The sequence below is a fragment of the Girardinichthys multiradiatus genome, chromosome 12 (genome assembly GCF_021462225.1).
Source record: "Girardinichthys multiradiatus isolate DD_20200921_A chromosome 12, DD_fGirMul_XY1, whole genome shotgun sequence".
Classification (NCBI taxonomy): domain Eukaryota; kingdom Metazoa; phylum Chordata; class Actinopteri; order Cyprinodontiformes; family Goodeidae; genus Girardinichthys; species Girardinichthys multiradiatus.
Genome location: NC_061805.1, coordinates 32429151 through 32451716, shown reverse-complemented (window position 1 = coordinate 32451716; position 22566 = coordinate 32429151). Strand labels below are relative to the sequence as shown.

The following is a 22566-nucleotide window of genomic DNA, read 5'->3' as shown; positions in this document are numbered from 1 at the left end:
CATGACAATAGGTGTGAGTCAGACTGTAGACCAGTAAATCTCTGATTTTAAACACGTAGAGATACACAGATCTTAACCCAATACTGACTATTCTTCTTTCTGATGACTATAATGCATAAAATGACATAGGATATGAAGGAGTCCCCCCAATAGGGGTAGTAGTTTTAAATCCAACGGAAATAAAGAAATTACAAGATTATCCCAATTCAAACAAACCATGTGTCCATAAACTTTATCTGATTCTTTCTAAACTAAAACAGACATCTAAGTGTGCTGTTTGGTTGATGTGTTTATAGTCCAAACAGAGTTTTTAGTTTTGATGAACAGAGGAAAGAAATATATGAGCCAATCAAGGAAAAGTTGGTATGGCATTGCCTCTGGCCAACTGACTGGTCCATCTCTAATTTAAATTATAATTTTGGTGTTTTGTTACTGATGCATGTTACCCGACAGATTAACATTTTTTTTTAAAGTGAATTTTAAATTTTGGCGTAAAATGAAGAACAATTTCACAAAATCGAGGATAGAGCTTCCCTAAATATTTAGCAGTGAATATCAAAAATACTACAACATAGATTTGTGATTATAAGTTAGAAATCCATCCAAAGAAACAATATACAATGTAAAAAAAACTTTTTAACGTACCAAACATTACAATACAAAGAATGGAAACTTTAATGTGCATACCTAAAGAGCAGAAAGAGTATACAAATATTTACAAAAGGGAAACCAGATATAGGAAATGAGCTAAACAAACATTACAGCTGTGAGTTTAAAGAAAAAGGCTGTAAAAACAGAACAATCTGCTGACATAAATTGTTTCATAAAAACATGAAACATGAAATAAACATTTGCTGAAAGAGGAACTAAAAAGCTTATAGATGGGTTTGGTCTGTAGTTAATTAACTTGTGCATAAGAAAAGCTAACATAGACAGAAGTTAAAGAGCCTTCCAGTCTATTGGAGACTTTCCGTTTTTCTGTAGTAGCTCGTTGGCCTTTGAGAAATGCCTACATCCAAAAAATCCTCGATGAGCAGACAGGGGAGAAGGATGCACAGCCTGCAGGACATGGTGGCGTTTCTAGAATAGAAAGAGGAAATCTTAAATCACAAATGTTCAGCGCAAACCACCTTTGTTGAGAGTGTTAAAATGGACGACTCAGCAGACTCACTCGGTTAATGGAAGCCCCTTTTTTCTGGGCATATGCTCCCCACAGCATGAACACGACACCCTCCAGATTGGTGCTGAGCCACTGCACCACAGCGTCAGTGAAGGCCTCCCAGCCTTTGTCTTTGTGGGAGTTGGCTTGGTGTGCTCTGACAGTCAGCACAGCGTTGAGCAACAGCACACCTGGTGAGAAATTCAAAGAGGTTCAAACAGCACGGCTGTGGATGACAGAAGGCTTTCTCATGCATCTTTTTTTAATCCTTAAACAGAATGTATATTTATTTAAAGTACCTTGTTTGGCCCATCCAGTCAGGTCTCCGTGACCTGGGTGCTCAAAACCTTCGATGTCTGAGGTCAGCTCTTTGTACATGTTCTCCAAACTGCAAATAAAAAGCGTCAAAGAGCCGATGTTAAAAACGGGATTCAAACAGCTCTAACTCCAGTGTACATAAAACTCCACGGCTGTCCTCTGAAACATAGACGAACCTCTCCTTCAGCCATGCTGAGACAAAACTGTGCTTTCACCATCCCCAAGGAGGATCTATTTAAACCTGACTAGATCACTGTAGAAGCATGTGTTGGACTCACTACCCGTCAGACGTTTCTATTCAAAATGCAAGAGACATCTTTTTTTCCTGAAACCATTTATAGATCATCAGAGAAAGAAATAAACTCTCGATCTTTAATGTTAGCTAACATACTATATTTAGACGAAATGTTGCCACTTAAATCCCCAAATTAAACCACAAAAACATGTTAATTTAGGGACATCTGATCTTTTGACATTGGGCTCTGCACCATAAAGAAAATATATAACTAGGATATTACTGCTTAAATTAATGCTTTTCCTTTTTTACCATCACATGTTCTCACCACTCTGTGAGCTTTAGTGATTCAGTCCCCAAAAACATACATCTGGTGGATGATTAAAGTCCATCCATAATAAATGTGAATGCATAACACTTGAAATATAATAGTCAACTAAATATTGCATCCGTGCAGTGCTTTATGACTATTGCAAACTGATGTGATGACAACTGTGACTCAACATGTGTTAATTTTGCCTTTTTTCTTGCACAACTTATGTAGAAGAAAAATTATAAAACACATTTAGTAGGTATAATATATTCATGTAAAACATTAGAAATTCATAGATGGCAATATTATTGTTAAATGTGGAAATTCGCGGTGAATCCACACGTTCCTCTCTCCTCAGTTTCTAATCGTTCCCTCCAACACTCTGGTACCTTTAGTATGATGGGCTGGGTTTACTGTGATACCATCTCCGACAGAACATACAGTATTATTGTTTATAGCACTCAGAAAAAACAGTCAACAAATTATATTATAATGAAACAATATTGATACTCCACGCATTCATATTGTGATGGTATATTTGTGATTTATCGCCAAGCCCCATCATAAACCCTTTAACTTTATGACACGTTTTCCATCCTTTATCCGTTTTTTTCTTTTTTATTTAGTGAAAGTTTATCAGAATATTTGGTAGTGTTTTTATCTCCATTTACTAATGAAAAGATTTGTATATTATGTTAAACTGTCAGACCAAAGTATGCTTCAAATATAAAGTTGAAGAGCTTTCTGTCACAGCCCAACTTATCTGTTGGTACAGTTAAACAGGGGTTTCACACATTTTTAATTTTAAAACTTCATACTATTTCTGCTTTATTTCTGGAGTTTCAGTAACATTCTGAACGTTTGGGTACATATTAGCCTAAAGCTGGTTGAACAGTAAAGGGTTCGATCATCTGTTTGTTCCACAAATCATGAAACACCAGATTGATGAGCTTTGCTTCAGATTTTCAGAGTGTGGTACAGGGAAATTGTATAGTTTATTTACCTGGACTAAATAGGATCAGCTCCGTTTCAAAATCTCTGACTATTAGACTTTGCGAATAAGGCCTGGAGTTTTCGTCATTAAATGCAGATTTTTTTAAAGCATAAATTGTGAACCTTTAAGTCAACAAAATGACTGTTTTAGCCCTTTGTTTAGAAATTAAACCAGAGTCAATTTAACCTGAATTTAAAGTAGGTCAGCGTCATTTTCTCAGTATTTGAACGAGTGTACATTTAGTCAGTAAGTCAAAAACTAAATACTGATGGGAAAAATATTAAAACCAAAGTGTGATAAAATGGCATTTATTGAGCATCATTACATTTTTGCCCATTGCAAAGGTAAACAAACTAAGGAAAATGGTAATTCATGTTGTTGAGGTCATTGTCTTTTAGTTTAGATGAGTTGAGCTTGCTGAACAGAACAACCTCAACTAGATTCATTACATCGTCCATTAGTCTAAATACTGAAATATCTGCATAGAAAGACAGTCAGGACACCTGAAGTGTGAACACTCCATGATCAGTTTCTGTCCATTAAGAAAAAGAGACTTGGTACCTCGGAGGAGGAGGAACTGGTCTTTTCACACTGAAGCACAATCCGTGAGCTTGATCGGGACCATGATACGGATCTTGACCTAGAATGACCACTTTGACCTAAAATCAAAGAGACAGAATTTACTGTATTTACAAATCTTTCCAGGTAAAATATTTTTGACTTTTATAGGTTTTTGTCTTTTAAAAAAAAAGGACATTTTGAAGTTAGTAGCACTGTTGACTTTCAGCAAAAAGGCCACGGGCTTGAATCCCAACTTGGGGTCTTTCTGCATGGAGTTTGCATGTTCTCCTGGTGCATGTGTTGCTTTTCTCCGGGTACTCCAGCTTCCTCCAAAAACATGACTGTTAGGTTGACTAAACTCCCTAAATTGTCCTTAGGTATGAGTGAGTGTGTGGATGTTTGTCCTGTATCTCTGAGTCGCTTTGTGATGAACTGGCAACCTGTTCAAAGTGTACCCCCTATTACACAGAAAGTAATAGGGGGTACTGTTATCTAATTGATAGCTGTGATGAGTCATTTGGGGTCAGCTGACCAGCAACGTTCACACATCAGCTGGTTATTTGCTGTCTGACAGGTGCTCAGTCTGCAGTTGTTTTTTGAAAATTATAGTCTTGAAAACGTGACCTTAATAAAACTACTATGTGTTTAAATTGACATGTTTATGGCTTCGTTAACAGTTGCATTACCAACGTATTTTTGTTTATGAACGAAAGAGTGATAATACAATGTTTTGAATTGTGGCTGTGTGAGGTACACTGACCGATCTAATCAGCGTAGCACCTATATAAGACGGTGCTAAGGACACCAGGGGCCTCATGTACAGAGCATACTTACGCACAAAAATCTTGCGGCACAATGTTTTACGTGCGTGAAAATGTGTGGAAGGCATGCAAACTTTTTCAAATCGACAATAATAAACTAGAGAATTAGAACTCACCTAAATCCAATGAAATATGACTCCATTCAGATTTACTTAATTCATGGAGCATCAAATCTTTTATGATTTAAAGCAGAGTGACGAAACAGAATTACATTTAGCCTCATACAATAACGTATCACACCTCAGAAAATTATGGAAACAACCTCAGTTGGCTGTAAACTGTGAAATGTCCTCCTGTTTCTGTCACCTGTAAATGTTAATGCACATCGGTCTGTGCGCTGAGGAGCAAAAAATACATGTGAATCATCTAAGGAATACTTTTATTCTCTAAAACGGTGTTTGATCTGTGGAATGATGGCAGCTGGAGGATGGAAGACATCACAGGGGGCGTTTTATTCTGAGATCGTACTCACCTCCTGGTACATGATAATGCATGGCTTATCAGCCTGTTTAGATTATGGCAATTAGGGCAATTATTTTGGAGTTCTGCAAGCAGCTGCCTCAGTGTTACAGAGGGAAACCAGGAGGAACCGTGCATCTCAGGGGCCAGTTTATGTTCTCACTATGCTGCGGTTGTTTACCGGAGCTTTTCAGGGGGCCGACTGACAAATCGGGTAATTAACAGTTATCCCTGAGCCGGATCATGCCAGCCATATGGGTCGGCCACATCCGTATGTTGCTCACCTATAAAAAGTTCCCCTAAACTGTGGCTCTCATTTGCAGCGAGGAGCCGATTTCTGAATGTAATCAAAGCTATGGACTGCATTCATACTGCTACAAGGGCCCCATCTGTAAGTGAATTTGAATTTATGAATGGAAGACATTTTCATTCAATATATCTACAACCTATTTATGACATGTTTATGTGTCTCACTAACGCAGTGGCTGGTTGGCCTCCTCAACCTTTAATTCCTTTATACTATAATAATTAAGTGTTAGGAACAAACCTTAAGCAGACTCCGTCGTCCGTGCGATTGCTGGCTTCTAGGTGATTTTCTAGTTTTGTTATGTGGCCTCCTGAATGGTTTTAAAGATTTACAGTACTTCACATAGTGTGTGTGGTGTCTTCCTAATGGAACTATGGGAGAAATATGCAAGATCAGCATCGAGATGTAATTGAGCTTAGCGCAGCAGCTAGAAAGTACCTTGTGGATTCGATGCAGACACTGTAGAACTAAACGGGTTTGAGCCGACAACCTTTTTATTTCAAGTGAGGTTTGAGTTGCTGAGCTCATTCAAGAAATTGTTGGTTTGCTGTAACTGACTACAATTAGCCCTCATGGTGTGTAGACACAGTCTCTCTTAGCGCTTTTCCATTGAAAGGAATCAGTTCTTTGACTGTCACAGCACCCTGACCATGGTTATTTGGACACATGATGTTAACTTTCAGCTAGTTTATACTACTTTGCATATCTATTTAGGGGCGGGGACCGCGCGGTTCAAGCACTAAGTGCAGCTGCGCAGAATTCACCACAAATTGGGTTGTATGAAAGCAAAGTTTCGTACATTTCAATTTTCTTTGTGCGGCGTGTGATGGAAATTTTTGCAGTAAGCATTTCACAGTGTATAACCTTTTTTTACTCCTCAGAATATCTGTGTTAGAGGAAGAAGCTGTAAAGCCATTATCAGAAGTTTGATGGTTCAGACCCATCTTTAGGACAATGTCAGTTAGGGCAGTTAGGTCTGTTCCTAGATAAGCTTGTCACTGTTGAACTCAAGAAGGGTTGGGGTCATAGAACATGGACTCTTTGCAGTTGAGATAACACTGTCTTGTTCTGGTATAAATACTGTGTGTAAATGTTGATCGGGGCTCTGTTCAACTGACTTGCTCGGTGACAGAGTCATTCAAACGCTGAATGCCTTTGAATAAAACTTATAAAGACAAAGTCCGGATTTTCTCTTGTTATGAGTCAACTTCTACTCACTTTGATAAGAAAATTCCACAACAATTTTAGCGTCACGAACAGGATCTAACGTGCCAGAGGAGACCGCAGGATGGGACACGGACGCCTGGCCAGCCTGAGAGTTGTTCTCAGTCCACTTCCATTTTACGGAGGGGAGTTCTGGTGCCCGCCTGCGGCTTCTGGACGATTGGATCCGAACAATTTGTCTTCAAATATATCTGGGTGAGAAATTGCTCTGTATGATATAATGTATATTATTATTTTTATTACACATTAACCATCATCTCCTAACTAATTAATTAGGTTCCAGAGTTGCGAGAGGGAGGACATCAGCTGAGGGCCCAGTTACCCTGCAAAAGGAATTGCAGGGAGGTTCTCATTGGTAACAATGGGATAAAGCAAAACACAGGGTTTTGCGGGTGGTTTTTAGCAATTTTCTACACCTCATAAAGGAGAAAAGCCAGTCGGCAGACGTGCCGCTGAACTGGTAAAAAACAAAATGGTTCCGGAACCTTGAGGCATCAGGGGTGTCTCCTTCTTCATACTCTGATTTATAAAATAATGAAAGGAAAAAGTGGGGATGATTGTGTTAAATGTGCTTTAATTTGGAAGATAAGTTTGGTTTTTCACAGCGTGGAAGTTTGAGTGTAAATAAGTTAAATAGTTTAAATAGTTTCAAGTAAAACAGTTGATGGAAAAATAAAAAAAACATAAGAAAAAGATTAAAAAGCACAGAGTGCATCAATTAAGGGGTTAAAGAGTTAAAACTTTCCTGAAGGAAGTTTCGTTTGTCTTAAATATTGCGATCAGTCGGAAAAGAAGGTAAAAGTGAAAAGGGACATCAGAGATGCGAAAAGAAAGTTGTTTTAGAAAGGATTATAGTGCATCTTGTGGAAGGAAGTGACAGGCAGGTGGACGACTGACTGACTGACTGATAATATTTCTTTGTGCAAAATCTGAACCTATACTAAACTTTTCTTCTGCCTCTCTCACACACAAATACACACATATATGGGATTTGAGTTCAACATCTGCGTTTTTGAGTCTGGATTTTAGAAACCTGCCCTTCTCCATGGCTACTCCGCCAAGAGACGCTTCTCCAGCACGGCCTGAAAGTGAGAGATCTGCCTTCCTGCATGTTGAAAATCGCAGTGTGACTTTCTACAAGAAAAAAATAAAAAAACTCAGAAGAAGTCTGGACCCACTGAGATGGACAACGATCTATGCTGTTTGCCAGAGCCAGAAGAGCGATACACTGGATTTATATTGAAAGCATCTTATGCGGGCAGAAGAGAAACCGGAGCAAAGTTTCTTCTTTCTCCCTCCTGGAGAAGTTAAAGTGGACAAAGAATGATTGAATGTCTCACCAACAGACCTGGGAAGAGCCTGGTTGTTTTTTGGACTGATAGAGGACTGTGTGCCATGACAGTCTGACTCTGGAGCGATTAAGAAACTGATGGGGGTAACGTACAAACACACACACACATTTGCATAAATCTTTTCCTATTTTCTGCAATGAAGAACGCTTATTAACCGCTGCTCATGTTACGCTTGCTTGACGTTGACAGATATAGCGGGTTAAAATATTATTTTAGGGTTAGAAAAGTATCTTTAAAAGGGTGATAACTTAACTCATTTGATACTTTCCAGTTAATTATTTTAGAGAAACAAGTTCTCTTTTGTCGTGGAATATTCAGGGTTAATTATTATAGTTATTAAAAGTTATGAAAATGCAGAGGAAGTTACAACATCTCCAAAACTCAGCAGTAACCAAGTGTTTCTATGTTATTCTCAGGACAGATCTCATGAAGGAGCATTTTTAAAACCCAGCGCATGCGTAAAACCTGATGGGTTTCTCCTTCAAATATTATTTTCTGTTGTCAGAATTTGTATCCCATAAATCTAATGGGTAGAGACCTCATTAAAACAGGCTTAGTTCTACTGCAGATGGTCTTCATACAGTTTCTGACACAGTACTTACAGTTTGGTGCAGTTTTTGTCCACAAGTGTTAACTGACGCTTATGGAAAGTACAAATTCATTGTTTTTCACAGCAGCTGCTGGGAAGAAGTTATATTAGGTTTTTCTTCCCTCTTCTGATTCATGCAGCGTGTTGATTTACACTGTACCTTATATCAGGTCCTGACAAAAAAACTATGAAAGGTTTGGTTCTGCATAATGAAATAGTTTAAACTAGTTTGAAGAATTAGTTTTGCATGCAGAATCATTGGTGATTTATTAGATTGAAAGTTTCCCTGGTGCCATTAAGCTAGCTGACAGTTCAAGATATGCAAAAGTAAGGAATATATATTTTTGATAAAGAATCAGAATTATGATTTCATACTTGGTGGGAATTATTTATTAAATTCAAATTTGTAGGGTTTATGCATCTGAATTACATTGGATGTCCATTAATCTAATATTCATCTTTGTACAAGACAAATCAGGATGATATGTGACTAATTTCTAAGTGAGACATTGATGAACTGAATAACTAAAGTTTGTGTTTTGTTGTTAATGGAACTGAATTGCAGTTAAAAACATCTGGATTTTCTTTATGTTGCTTTCGTTAAATTCATAGTGACACATAGTTATGTCAGAATTAATTTCTTTGGTTCTGGGTTATGTGATCTTGGTTACTAGAACATTTTTGTACAAACTTTTTGCTGGATTGTCGCATGGGTTGGACCCTGCACCAGAAGAGGGGAATGTCAGAATAAAGTAACATGGGGTTCCAAAAGCTTTAGCACTCATGGGAAAAAGGGTAGCTCATACCTGCAGTGAGGACTTAGTGACAATACGAGAGAGACGTTGTACTTTGTTATATAAATGGTGCATAGCTCCCTAAGACCACATTTTGAAAACCTCTCTGAAATTATGGTGTTGATTTTTTGTGAAATTTTATATCTCCACAGATTAGACCATTTTTGAAATTCTTTTTGGGTTTTCTGAAACTATGAAATATTGACCTGTAATCAGACCTTCCTCAAACATCATGTCACATTTTTGATATTCAGAATATTTAGCTGATGGTCACTGCTAGTATATCAGGTGAAGTCAGAAGATCAATTATTTGGATTTTGTTGGATGTTTTGATGAAGTTCATGTAGTTAAGCACTTAGGTTTGAGAATGGGACTTTGAATTGAAAATTAGCCAAGTGTTGTGAAGGCTCTACCTATTGTTCTCACTTATATGAGATTGAGACCAAGGACACAGACAAATCTCAGTCCTTTTGAAATGCTGTGTGGCAGGTCTCCTAATTTGGACATGGGGATATTGCCAAGATCATTTTCTTCCACATCTTTGTGTGAAGATAGGATGTTGTTTTACTGCCAAAACCTGTCCACTGTGTTTTCTCAAGTTTCACAGATGGTGAAGGTTGCATTACCAGAAACAGCCACTTCCACCCTCCAGTCCTTTATTCCTGGGGACTGGATTCTGGTCAGAGAATCTAGGAGAAAACACAGGAAGTCCAGGCGCTGGAATGGCCCATATCAGATCCTACTAGACACCCAGGAAAGCTGCAGGAAAGCTGCAGGAAAGCTCCAGCTCCCCCAGCTTCATCTGGCTTCCAGGACACAAGTCATCTTCCAACTGGATCATCCACGGCTGAAAGGTGTGAGGACAGCGGACCACCACAAGACAAAGAACTGTAAGCTGATCACTGGCGAGTGATTGAAGAGGTGGTTGAAGAACACTGTTCTTACAAGGGCACAATAATCCCTTGGGCAGTGCAACGTTATTTCAGAATCTACTTAAGGCCGTCGCATTGCCTGAAAGTTATAAATCATAAGGTCATTTGCCTCACTGCACACACACCACAGTGAGAGATTCTTTCCTCCCACTTTGACAGCGAGACTAACTCTGAGGAGGAAATCTCGGATGCTTTTATCTAACTTTTATGTTTATTGCTTGATATTTATCATTATGGTATTATTACAAGTTTGAATGTGTTCATTTCCACCGTTGTTTAGTTGGACTATGGAAGCCTAACTTCCAGCAGGTTAGAGTTCCTGTTTCTAAATATATTTCTAGAGGAACTTCCTACGACCGCCCACCTGTACCAGACTGGTAACAGGGCAGCTTGAAGCCACTCAGGAGAGACAGCAGGATTTTTTTTGTTTTTTAAGTTGTGTTTATAATTTGTTTTCTTTGGGAAAAACTGTTTGCTTTCAGTACCAGAAGAAAGGACATTCCACTTCAAGGTCACGTGCAGCTATATGGAAGATGGTTTGTTCTGATGCTAATGATTGGTATTGCAAGTATTGTTATAACTCTTGTGTTCATTTTGGGAAAAGGTACAACAAAGACACTGTGTGGTTAATCTGACTAATAATATTCATCAGCGGATTCGAAGAGAGATTCATCACTTTTCTGACTACTATGATCATACTGATAATGTTTGGTGGCAACTGATGCATCAAAACTATGAGGAACTATAGTGTAAGGGAAAGCAGAAATGTTAGTAGATTTTCTAGTGAGATTAATTTAACTTGTGCGTCTACAGGAACTCTATAGAATTCGAGGTATTAGAAATCCGATTAAAGATCCTGATATTTGTATTACACAGGAGGAAAGTACACCTTATTTCCTTGGGAAGACAGTAGGTTGTGAAGCTATTATATTTGTTTTATGTGCTTTAATCAACAGACATAAATTTGAGTCATGTCCTATCAGAACTGATCCTTCTACTATTTCAGAATCTTTGGCTCCAGATCCTTTTGTGTTAACTTTTAATCTTACTGCTTTATCTGAGGAAGGTTTCACTGTTCTAACTACGGAGCAGCAGGCTATTAGAACGATGAGTTTGCAAACTAGAATGGCTTTGGATTATCTGTTAGCTGAGAGGGGTGATGGTTTTGAAGAATTTTCCTTTAGTTGTGATTATCTTGTAATCAGAAGAAGGGAGTGTAATGGAAATTTTTGCAGTAAGCATTTCACAGTGTATAACCTTTTTTACTCCTCAGAATATCTGTGTTAGAGGAAGAAGCTGTAAAGCCATTATCAGAAGTTTGATGGTTCAGACCCATCTTTAGGACAATGTCAGTTAGGGCATTTAGGTCTGTTCCTAGATAAGCTTGTCACTGTTGAACTCAAGAAGGGTTGGGGTCATAGAACATGGACTCTTTGCAGTTGAGATAACACTGCCTTGTTCTGGTATAAATACTGTGTGTAAATGTTGATCGGGGCTCTGTTCAACTGACTTGCTCGGTGACAGAGTCATTCAAACGCTGAATGCCTTTGAATAAAACTTATAAAGACAAAGTCCGGATTTTCTCTTGTTATGAGTCAACTTCTACCCACTTTGATAAGAAAATTCCGCAACTGGCGCAAGATAAGAATTTCTCCCTACCGCAAACCTTTATTATGAACGCTGTGCTCTCTTTTGTACATGAGGCCCCTGATTACCGGAGCAGAGCTCAGTGCAGGAAGAGATATAGCTGAATATAGAAGTCAGCATCTGTGGGGATTTCAAAAATGTGTTTGATTTTTTCTTTTATTTAACACCTTGTGATGTTTCCTTTAATCACTGGAAGATGCCATTTAAATAATTTCAACTTCACTACTTTTGCAATAATGCCTGGTTCACATGGCAGAATTTTCAAATTGTCGGCTGATTTTCAAAACCTGCGAGACCCCACACGTGACGATAAAAGAAATCGTAGGTAGAACAGGTTCAGTCGAATAGATTTCACTCACAAACATTCAGGTGTCAGGCTGGAAATTTTGCAAAACCTCTCGAGATCAAACGTGAGTTCAGAATGATTCCCTTCCTTGTTTCTGTCATGTCGCTTTCTAATTGGCTATACGTCACATTCAACAGGCTGCGTGCTCGTTCGTCCTCGGGGAACAACCCACATGGTAGGATATCGGGGCAAGACAATCCAAAACGTTGAATATCCCCGATTTGAGGTCGGAGCGGTCCTGACGTCCTTCCAAGCAGACTAGATCACTCTTAACCCACCACACACAGCAGAAATATCTCATAAGATTAGAACCATCACGATAATTGAGGCATGTCGGAAGGGGAAGATCGGGGCGAAAATCAGCATAAAAATCCTGCCATGTGAGCCAGGCCTAATACACATTTTTACAGAGTTGCTTTTACATGAATAAAACTACTATAGTAGCTGTATAGCTTTTTAAAAACCTCCCACTGATTTAAGACATAAAGAGAAAAAAAAGCAATATAAAAGATCATGTTTACAAATGAATTTAAGTCTCTGATCAGTATCAGATCACCTGGTTAAAACTACATTAGGCATTAACAATTTTGCAAACACAGCGGAAAGCATGATGCTCTAAGAACACTTCATTGCGATTCTTTTGATATCAAGGAAGTATATAAAGAGTGATCAAAATACATTTTTATACAATTACATTTTATTTTTTTTACCTATGCTGCACAGTGCACTGCCTGCTTGACAGGATTTATTAATCAGCATCAAAATACTAGAAGAAATATTTTTATAAAGCTTATTGGATTGAGTTTATGTAATTTTTTTTTATTATTTCCATACAGTTACGCCAAAATCTGGACATACCCCTGGCAGACATAGATTTTAGTTTTACCAACATGCTGCTTCTGACTGAAGGTAATATCAACATTTTAGAGTGGCCCAGCCAGAGTCTTGACTTGAATCTGATATAGAATCTGAGGAGGAAGCTAAAGAGTAGGGTGATGGTATGGAGGCATTCCAAATTTAAAAACCAGGGCCCTTATTCAGTGTCCTCCCAGAGAGCTCCTGACTTGGCCTAAAAAATCTTGGCAAGGACTTCTAGCTTGAGAGTGATTTACTTCGCTGTCGAGAGCGACTCTGAGCAAGGAGACCGACAGAAATTCCTATCTTAGTGAGGAGTTGTGGCTGACCCTGTTGTTAGGTGTAACGCTGTCCTCTAAGAGCTGTGAGTAGTTGTTAAAAAAAACAACCACACACACACACAAAAAAAAAAAAAAATGCACTCCTAATAATCAATGGAGAGAAATTAACCGATAGAAATTAGACTGGATTTAGAAATGTGTAAATCATGATGATACAACTTAGCAAGATTAAATCAATTGTCACACAGCCGGAAAATGTTTGAACATAGCTTATTTACATGCTCATCATTATTTTGATTTGCTTAATATTATGTTTACACACCACGCTGGTCATTGTCATACTGCGTCCATTTCAAATGAATTAACTTAATATTAATATTAAAATGCAGCATTTTACTGTGATTTCCTTTCTTGTATAATGTGGTTTAGTTTGGTAAAACGATCAAAACAAAACAGAGAAAAAAAAGGTGGAGAAAACCGAAATAAACAGAGGAGCAGAGCCTGCTGGTGGAGGAGAAGAGAGGAGTGTTGAAAGGTAGATTTGGTTCTGGGATTACGGTGGGAACAAACGGGATAAATGTGTCGTTCCATCTGCTTTCAGCACCAGCCTGGAATGTTAGCAGCTCTGGTACCTGCTTCGATCAGAAGGTAGAGAGGAGATTGCAGCACACCAGAGAACTTCTCCATAGACGGGGAGCGTTGTAGATGGCCATTTAGGCTGCTGACATCATTATGTAGAATACAGCAAGTATTTATTCACCTCATTTACATCTTCCTATGTATATAGTGCTTAGATCATTGTAATGTACCTTGTATAGAGTTTGAATTTATGTATATACATATTTTTTCGACTTTTTCCAAACGTTCTTTTTGAAAGCATTTAAATATTTAAATAATTTCATACTATATTGTTTGTAATTTTGTTCACTTTTTATTCATTGTTATTTATTACTGTTTCTACTATTTATTTATCCTTCTTAATATTACCTTACTGCTGAAACTAATTTCACCCTAGAGGGATGATGAGGTTTATCTTATCTATATATTAAAAATTGTATGATTTTTATAGACGTTTCTAAGAAGAATCTTGAAATTCTAAGATTGACATCACTAGGAGCTACTTTTAGTCTTAGGATTCTTTGTGAATACGGGGCCTGGAGCTCACCACCAAAGAAAAATGGTCATAATACTAGTGGAAACATGCAGAAAGCTGGTCAGCAACTATCGGAAGGGTTTGATTGTTGTGATGCCAACAAAGCTGTTACCACCGATTATTGAGAAGGATAGAAATAATTTTTGACATTCCATTTTTAATAAAGCGTACATGACTAACAGATAAATTGTTCCAAGTGTAATTGTCTTATAACTGATACTTCTTTCAGAATGTTTTATTATATTTTAAGAAATCCTGGTCTCATTCTCTGTGACAAAACAAACTGCTCAGCTGAACGAAAATAGTTTTAAATATAAATCTGAATCTGGTATAAACCATATTGGGTTTAACTGTAAGTACTTCTACCATAATATACACAATATCTACATGAATATTATAGTTCTGCACTCATTAGTGTCTCCTGACATAATTAAAGCTGTATGTATAACGCGCATAAATGCACAACATGTGATGTAAAAAGTACATGAACTACACTTACATCTGTGATGCCGCACATCTGGGTCCAGGTGAACACTTGTTCAACAGGTGGGTAAACTGTGTAGCGTTTCCTCTCTTCACAAACAAAATGCATCAGCTGTGGCAAAAAGTGTAAAACAATTAAAACACCCGACAGTAAAACAGAGGCTGTGTGGAGAATCTCCTCCTCTCACCTGTTTGAAGTAGGGCTTTACAAACTCAGCAGCCAGCTCCTTCCTCCAGCTCTCCCCGAACCCCGGAGGAGTCTGAGCGGAAGCCAGTCTCTCCAGCGCCGCTCTCTTGTTACGGGCGATCCTGTCCAGCTGCTCCGGGGACAGAGGACCAGGAGGCGGGCATTCCGGCTCTGGCGCCGCCACGGCGCACTTCTGCTTCTTCTGAAGGATTTTGGTATATTGAGCAAAACGCAAAGCCGGTGAGAAACTTGTTCCTCGGAGAGAAGGCGGCTTTAGAAACAGCCGACGAAGCGGTGCTAACAGTTTCATGTTATGCTAGCAGACACGTTTGGCAACGTTCAACAACACCGCGATGATCGTGAACGCACCATAATCCACGCTGCACAAGTCGCGGGAAAATACAGCAATGTTAAATACTTTAATAGAGCACTGCATGTGTTTGTAAATGAAATACCCAACGGTTTAGGTTTACAAGCTGTTCCTAATGTTGATTTGACATCTGTTTGTAGTTGAAGTGACGCTCACCTGCTCTTTAGTATCCTCCTCGGATTCATTTACCTCCTTGGAAACTCTCTTTTTCGACACCGGCGAAAAAAATGAGTTAATCGTTTTCTGTCCAATCATTCTTGTTGCAAACACTTTGGCGGTGAGCTGCAGAAAGAACTAGTGTACTTAATTATCCAAAGAGGACAAGACTCCCAGGTAAAGTAACGTTATCGGTGCGATAGTTGGAAGGAATTCGCGCCTTAAACGAAGTGACGAAAGCATTTATTATAATGAGCTGAGTGCTGTTCAAGACGAACCAGTGTTTTCTAGTGTTACACAACAAAAATGTTTTGGTTACAAGTACATTTATAAATCCAATCAAAAGTTCAGCTTATTTCTGTTATTTTTGTCTCACAGCTAATTAAGTTAGGATTCTCAAGAAATTTGAACAAGACCAACAAACAACAAATGTTGAGTTATTGGTTATAGTAGAAATTGAAACCCTTAACAATGAGAGTAAGGCTGGCTGTTCACAAGTGTATCTGAGTTTTTTAGGGAAAAGTTGAGTGAAAGGAAAAAGTGCGGTAGAGAAAGTTGCAAAAGCAACAGTGATAACCACAGCTTTGAGAGGAATATGAAGGAGAAGCCATTCAACAGTTTAGGGGAGATTAACAGAGTGTGACGTTGGTGTGTCAAGGGCCACTACACAGATATGTATCCACAACATGGGCCACAGCTGTCACATTGGTTGTGTAAAGCCACTCCTGAACCGGTAACAATAAAACGGGCTAAGGAGAGAAAAAACTGGACTGTTGCTCAGTGGTCCAAAGTCCTTCAGATAAAAAGAAATTTAGCATTTCATTTGGATTTTGGAAATTAAGGTCTGAATGTCAGGATCCCTAGTGCGGGAGCAGATAATCTATTTTGCTTGTGAAGTTTCTACAGTAGGTGATAATTGTGGTTGACCTGGTGTTGGTCCACTAAGTTTTATCTAGTCTTAAGTCAGAGCAGCTTTCTAAATATTGGAGCATCTCGTGCTTCCCTCTGCTGACAAACTTTTTGGAGATGCTGATTTGCAGCTGAAAGTTCCTATCAAAGCAACCTGGGCTTCTATTACACCTCAGCAGAACCACAGGCTGATCGTCTCCATGCCACGCTGCATTGATGCAATAATTCATGCAAAAGGATGCTTAACCAAGTACTGAGAGCAAATACTGTACAGTACATTGACATACTTTTCAGTAGACTGACAATGTTGTATTAGAAATATTTTTTAGGGATCATTTGAAATATTCTAACTTGCTGAAAAAAATTAATTTTGGGGTTCCATTAGTAGTAAGCCATAATCATCCAAATTAACAGAAATAAACACTATGTGTAAATTTCTTACTTTGTTTCATATATTACCTAAAAAATTTAAATTTTCATTCAACATAATTTTTTAGATGCACCTGTATATGAACAATGTTCTGTTGTGTGTTGAGCTAAAATAATGATTTCAGTCACATTAAGTAAAAAATAGTTTCAGATTTTCTGGTCTGTATTTTAGGGTATTTTCTAGCAAAAAATAATATGTTGCTGGCTGACCTATTATGATAATCTAAAACCAAGAAATTATTATTATTTATTTATTATTATTAAAAATATTGAGCTATTCTACTTAGTGTCAACGTACACGTAAAATGCACTTCCAATAAAAAATTTTTGATTTTTTTTGGCTTATAGAGAAAAAAGTTGTCCATCCGTGTGTTGTCACACCAGGCTACAGAAATGGACCAGTTCCTGTTTCAGGGACAGAATAAACGCCTGTGCAGCAATGATGTCCCACGAAGAAGTCCCAGAAAAAAGAAGACTAAAATGGAGGAACATGAGAGCATTAAGGAGGAGGATAAGGACCCATCTTTTGAAGAGTTCTCTCATCCTATTCCTTGGCAAAAAATAGAGGCAGAGGGACTGGATTGTGATTATGCTTTACTCTTCTTAAAAGAGGAAGCAGATGACCTTTTCAGACAGCTGGAGGAGGAGGTGGTGTACTCAACAGGTAGAGGTGTTTTTGTGAAGATACAACTTCAGTTTACAGTATAGTAGTATGACGGGTGGTTGTTTTTTCTCACAGGAGAGGAAGCAAAGGTCCAAGTGTTTGGAAAGGTGTATAATATACCGAGGAAGCAGGCGACCTATGGGAATGCAGGTCTCACTTACACGTATTCTGGGGTGACTCGTCTGGCTTGTCCCTGGACTCCAACTTTGGAGTATATCCGAAACGCGGTCACAGAGGCAACCGGCCAAAAGTTCAACTTTGTCTTGATCAACAGGTGACAAATTCCCAACACCTAATCCAGAAGTTAGAGTTGAACATACTGAGCCTCTGTCTCTCCACCAGGTACAAAGACGGACAGGATCACATGGGGGAGCATAGGGACGACGAGAAGGAGCTGGACCCTTCCAGTCCTATCGCCTCTGTCTCACTAGGAGCAGCTCGAGACTTCATCTTTAGACACAGAGATGCTCGAGGGAAACGGACCAGCCGACAGATTGATCCTGTAAATCTAAAGCTCGCTCATGGAAGCCTGCTTCTCATGAACCCTCCGACCAACACCTTCTGGTACCATAGCCTTCCTGTTCGAAAGAAGGTCCTCTCGCCTCGCATTAATCTCACCTTTAGACACATCTTGGTGGACTTCAGAAAAAAAATCAAACAGAACCACTAACAGCAAAGACCCTGTGTAGAGACCAAATTCTGAATGAAAATTTCTCTAGTCAAACTTGGACTTTTGTGAAGGGACAAGTTTATCCTCCAGTAAATAAAGATTTAAAGATACTATCCAACTTTTCTGGTAAATCTGTTTAATTTATTTTAGATCAAGTGTATCATCTATAAAACAACAGCTAATGGTTATTTTTCAAATTTTTTGGTTGTGTTGTAAATCAGTGCCTCATCACGATATACAGGTCCTTCTCAAAATATTAGCATATTGTGATAAAGTTCATTATTTTCCATAATGTCATGATGAAACTTTAACATTCATATATTTTAGATTCATTGCACACTAACTGAAATATTTCAGGTCTTTTATTGTCTTAATACGGATGATTTTAGCATACAGCTCATGAAAACCCAAAATTCCTATCTCACAAAATTAGCATATTTCATCCGACCAATAAAAGAAAAGTGTTTTTAATACAAAAAACGTCAACCTTCAAATAACCATGTACAGTTATGCACTCAATACTTGGTCGGGAATCCTTTGGCAGAAATGACTGCTTCAATGCGGCGTGGCATGGAGGCAATCAGCCTCTGGCACTGCTGAGGTCTTATGGAGGCCCAGGATGCTTCGATAGCGGCCTTTAGCTCATCCAGAGTGTTGGGTGTTGAGTCTCTCAACGTTCTCTTCACAATATCCCACAGATTCTCTATGGGGTTCAGGTCAGGAGAGTTGGCAGGCCAATTGAACACAGTGATACCATGGTCAGTAAACCATTTACCAGTGGTTTTGGCACTGTGAGCAGGTGCCAGTTCGTGCTGAAAAATGAAATCTTCATCTCCATAAAGCTTTTCAGCAGATGGAAGCATGAAGTGCTCCAAAATCTCCTGATAGCTAGCTGCATTGACCCTGCCCTTGATAAAACACAGTGGACCAACACCAGCAGCTGACACGGCACCCCAGACCATCACTGACTGTGGGTACTTGACACTGGACTTCTGGCATTTTGGCATTTCCTTCTCCCCAGTCTTCCTCCAGACTCTGGCACCTTGATTTCCGAATGACATGCAGAATTTGCTTTCATCCGAAAAAAGTACTTTGGACCACTGAGCAACAGTCCAGTGCTGCTTCTCTGTAGCCCAGGTCAGGCGCTTCTGCTGCTGTTTCTGGTTCAAAAGTGGCTTGACCTGGGGAATGCGGCACCTGTAGCCCATTTCCTGCACACGCCTGTGCACGGTGGCTCTGGATGTTTCTACTCCAGACTTAGTTCTCTGCTTCCGCAGGTCCCCCAAGGTCTGGAATCGGCCCTTTTCCACAATCTTCCTCAGGGTCCGGTCACCTCTTCTCGTTGTGCAGCGTTTTCTGCCACACTTTTTCCTTCCCACAGACTTCCCACTGAGGTGCCTTGATACAGCACTCTGGGAACAGCCTATTCGTTCAGAAATTTCTTTCTGTGTCTTACCCTGTGGCTTGAGGGTGTCAATAGTGGCCTTCTGGACAGCAGTCAGGTCGGCAGTCTTACCCATGATTGGGGTTTTGAGTGATGAACCAGGCTGGGAGTTTTAAAGGCCTCAGGAATCTTTTGCAGGTGTTTAGAGTTAACTCGTTGATTCAGATGATTAGGTTCATAGCTCGTTTAGAGACCCTTTTAATGATATGCTAATTTTGTGAGATAGGAATTTTGGGTTTTCATGAGCTGTATGCCACAATCATCCGTATTAAGACAATAAAAGACCTGAAATATTTCAGTTAGTGTGCAATGAATCTAAAATATATGAATGTTAAATTTTCATCATTACATTATGGAAAATAATGAACTTTATCACAATATGCTAATATTTTGAGAAGGACCTGTAATCTGCTCTCCCACAAAAAGGCTTTCACATTAACATGCCTCTCGTGACATCACAAAGAGCAACTTTTTTCAGTTTTTAATCAAATGCTCATCCACCATAGTGTTAACTAATGCCAGCAAACTAAATTTCTTGTGCCTCTTGTGATGTCATCAACCTAAATTAACACACTTTTTAATGTCTACATTTTGTGACATTCAACTAGGGAAACTTGTACTTTATTTGAATTCTAGAATTGCGCCACTGAGGGTGGCAGCAGGTTGGAGCAGCTCTGTTAGCTTTCATTTTGATCTCTTTGAAAACTGATTCCCCTTGTGGTGGATAAAAATTAATTTTTCGGAAGAACAATAAATTTATTTGGAAAGTTGTCTTCTCCGGTGTTGGATATTGTGCAGCTGAAAGGGTTTTTGCTAATACTGTTTTACTTTTGGACAATTTTTAAAATGCGTCACCACAAGGTGTTCCTTTTTTTTTTTTTTTTTTTTTACAAGTTGAAAATGAGGCATCATGGATGCAGAGTAGGAGCAAAGAGAAGAGAGGAGGAGGAAGTTCAAACTATCTCTTCTATTGATTATGATGGGAAATGTGAGATCTTTGGGAAACAAGTTGGATAAATTCCAAGCCCTACAAAGGACCCAGCCAGAGTATCAGGAATGCAGTATTATGTGTTTTACTGAGACATTGCTGCAGGATCATATCCCTGACTCCAGCGTCTCTCTGCCAGGCTTTGTGACCATATGAGCAGACAGAGACTTAAAGAGTTGCGGTAAACGTAAAGGAGGTGGAATAACGGTACTTGTGAACAATAGACGGTGCCATCCAGAACATGTTACTATAAAGTGTCGTCTCTGCAGTTCAGATATTGAACTGTTAGCAGTAAGTTTTCGTCCATATTATTTACCCAGAGCGTTCATCTGTGTTATTTTGGCAACGGTTTATGTTCCACCTTTAGCTGTTGCAGACACTGCATATGATGCCATCAGCTCAGTTGTTGCTAAGCTACAGACACAACACCCCAATGCGTTTGTAGCAATATCTGGTGATTTTAACCATGCTTCCCTCTCTGCTACACTTCCACCATTTCAATAGTTTGTCAGCTGCTCTACCAGAGAAAACAAAACGTTGCATTTATTTTATGTCAAGGACTCATACATCTCTAAGGCAGGATCTCCTCTAGGTAAAACAGATCACAATCTTGTTTTCTCTGCTCAAAATATAAGCCCCTTGTTCAGAGGTAACCTGTAATGAAGAGAACTGTGAGAAGATGGTCACAGGAAGCAAAAGAGGCCCTATGAGGTTGTTTTTAGGCTACTGACTGGGATGCTCTGTGCCAGCCATATGGAGAGGACACCAATGAGTGTGTGACCGACTATATAAATATATAACTCCATCCCAACCAGTGAGATGCTTCCCCAGTAACAAACCCTGGATCAACAGTGACCTGAAGGACCTGCTTACCAAAAAAGAAAGAGCCTTCAGAGAGGGAGACAGAGAATTATTGAGGAGTTTACAGAAGCAAGTTAAAGTCAAGATAAGAGACAGCAAGGTGGTGTACAAGAAGAAGCTGGAGAGCAAGCTCCAGCAAAACAATATCAGAGATGTGTGATCAGGGATGAACATCACAGGCTTCAAGCAGGACGATCAGACCGATGAATGTCTGGACAAAGCCAATGAACTTAACACTTTCTGCAATAGGTTCAGTTCAGAAACAAGGTAAGCATCCTTCTCTCCTGCTCACAGCCAGACATCCCACCCACCTTTGACCCACAGCTCTCCTGTTACACCTCAAACGTTTCATCTTCCACCTCAGCCCTAGACCCTTCTGCTTCTACTTGTTTGCCTTCAACCAAATCAGAAGATGCTGATGCTTCCTTTGCTTCCCCCTTCCACCTGTGTGTCTCAAGAAGTCAGGTTAAGAGACAACTGGAAAGACTGAACCGGAATAAGGCTGCAGGTCCAGATCATGTCAGCCCTAGAGTCCTGAAGGCCTGTGCAGAGCAGCTCTGTGGGATTCTGCAGCACCTCTTCTACCTTAGCCTGGCCCAGAAGAAGGTTCCAGTGTTGTGGAAGACCTCCTGTCTTGTTCCGGTACTAAAGAAAACTCACCCATCAGTCCTCAATGACTATAGACCTGTTGCCCTGACATCCCACATCATGAAGGTCCTAGAGAGACTCCTGTTGGCCCACCTGAGTAAGCAAACAATAAACCAACAGGACCCCCTTCAGTTTGCTTATCACTGTGGAGTTGGAGTTGAAGATGCTGTCATATACATGCTTCAACAAACCCACTGTCATCTGGACAAAGCCAGCAGCACTGTGAGGATCATGTTCTTTGATTTCTCCAGTGCATTTAATACAATCCAACCTGATTTACTTTGTCAGAAACTCCAGAAGACTCAGGTGGAGGCCTCAGCAATCCTGGATCAAAGACTACCTGACAAACAGACCACAGTTTGTGAGACTGAAGGGTTGTGTGTCTAACCAGGTAGTCAGCAGCACAGGAGCACCACA

The 22566-nt window shown here is 39.4% G+C and overlaps 2 protein-coding genes across 3 annotated transcripts; one reads left to right on the top strand and one right to left on the bottom strand.

Annotated features, from left to right (window-relative positions):
• Positions 1-651: 651 nt before the first annotated feature.
• Positions 652-15909, bottom strand: unga (uracil DNA glycosylase a). 2 transcript variants are annotated; one of them, XM_047380975.1, is made up of 7 exons: positions 15537-15909; positions 15012-15212; positions 14840-14935; positions 3581-3678; positions 1459-1547; positions 1172-1350; positions 652-1080 (listed from the first exon to the last, which is right to left on the bottom strand). In XM_047380975.1, the coding sequence occupies exons 1-7, from the start codon at positions 15633-15635 to the stop codon at positions 940-942; spliced, it is 903 nt and encodes a 300-aa protein (XP_047236931.1). In that variant the 5' UTR covers positions 15636-15909; the 3' UTR covers positions 652-939. The 2 variants fall into 2 exon arrangements, with proteins under 2 accessions (XP_047236931.1, XP_047236930.1); XM_047380974.1 differs by lacking the exon at positions 15537-15909 and having other exon boundaries at positions 15012-15505.
• alkbh2 (alkB homolog 2, alpha-ketoglutarate dependent dioxygenase) lies at positions 15131-18326 on the top strand. Its single transcript, XM_047380976.1, has 4 exons — positions 15131-15250; positions 17259-17538; positions 17614-17812; positions 17881-18326. Exons 2-4 carry the CDS (start codon positions 17268-17270, stop codon positions 18206-18208), a joined length of 798 nt encoding a protein of 265 aa, XP_047236932.1. The 5' UTR covers positions 15131-15250; positions 17259-17267; the 3' UTR covers positions 18209-18326.
• The last annotated feature ends 4240 nt before the right edge of the window (positions 18327-22566 follow it).

Excerpts from the sequence above, each read along its gene's own strand:
- alkbh2 (XM_047380976.1), top strand. The coding sequence starts at position 17,268 with ATGGACCAGTTCCTGTTTCAGGGACAGAATAAACGCCTGTGCAGCAAT. Across the intron at positions 17,539-17,613 it reads GGAGGTGGTGTACTCAACAG|GAGAGGAAGCAAAGGTCCAA; the intron begins GTAGAGGTGTTT and ends TTTTTCTCACAG. Across the intron at positions 17,813-17,880 it reads AACTTTGTCTTGATCAACAG|GTACAAAGACGGACAGGATC; the intron begins GTGACAAATTCC and ends TCTCTCCACCAG.
- unga (XM_047380974.1), bottom strand. The coding sequence starts at position 15,320 with ATGAAACTGTTAGCACCGCTTCGTCGGCTGTTTCTAAAGCCGCCTTCT. Across the intron at positions 14,936-15,011 it reads TAAAGCCCTACTTCAAACAG|CTGATGCATTTTGTTTGTGA; the intron begins GTGAGAGGAGGA and ends TTTTTGCCACAG. Across the intron at positions 3,679-14,839 it reads AGATGTGCGGCATCACAGAT|GTCAAAGTGGTCATTCTAGG; the intron begins GTAAGTGTAGTT and ends CTTTGATTTTAG.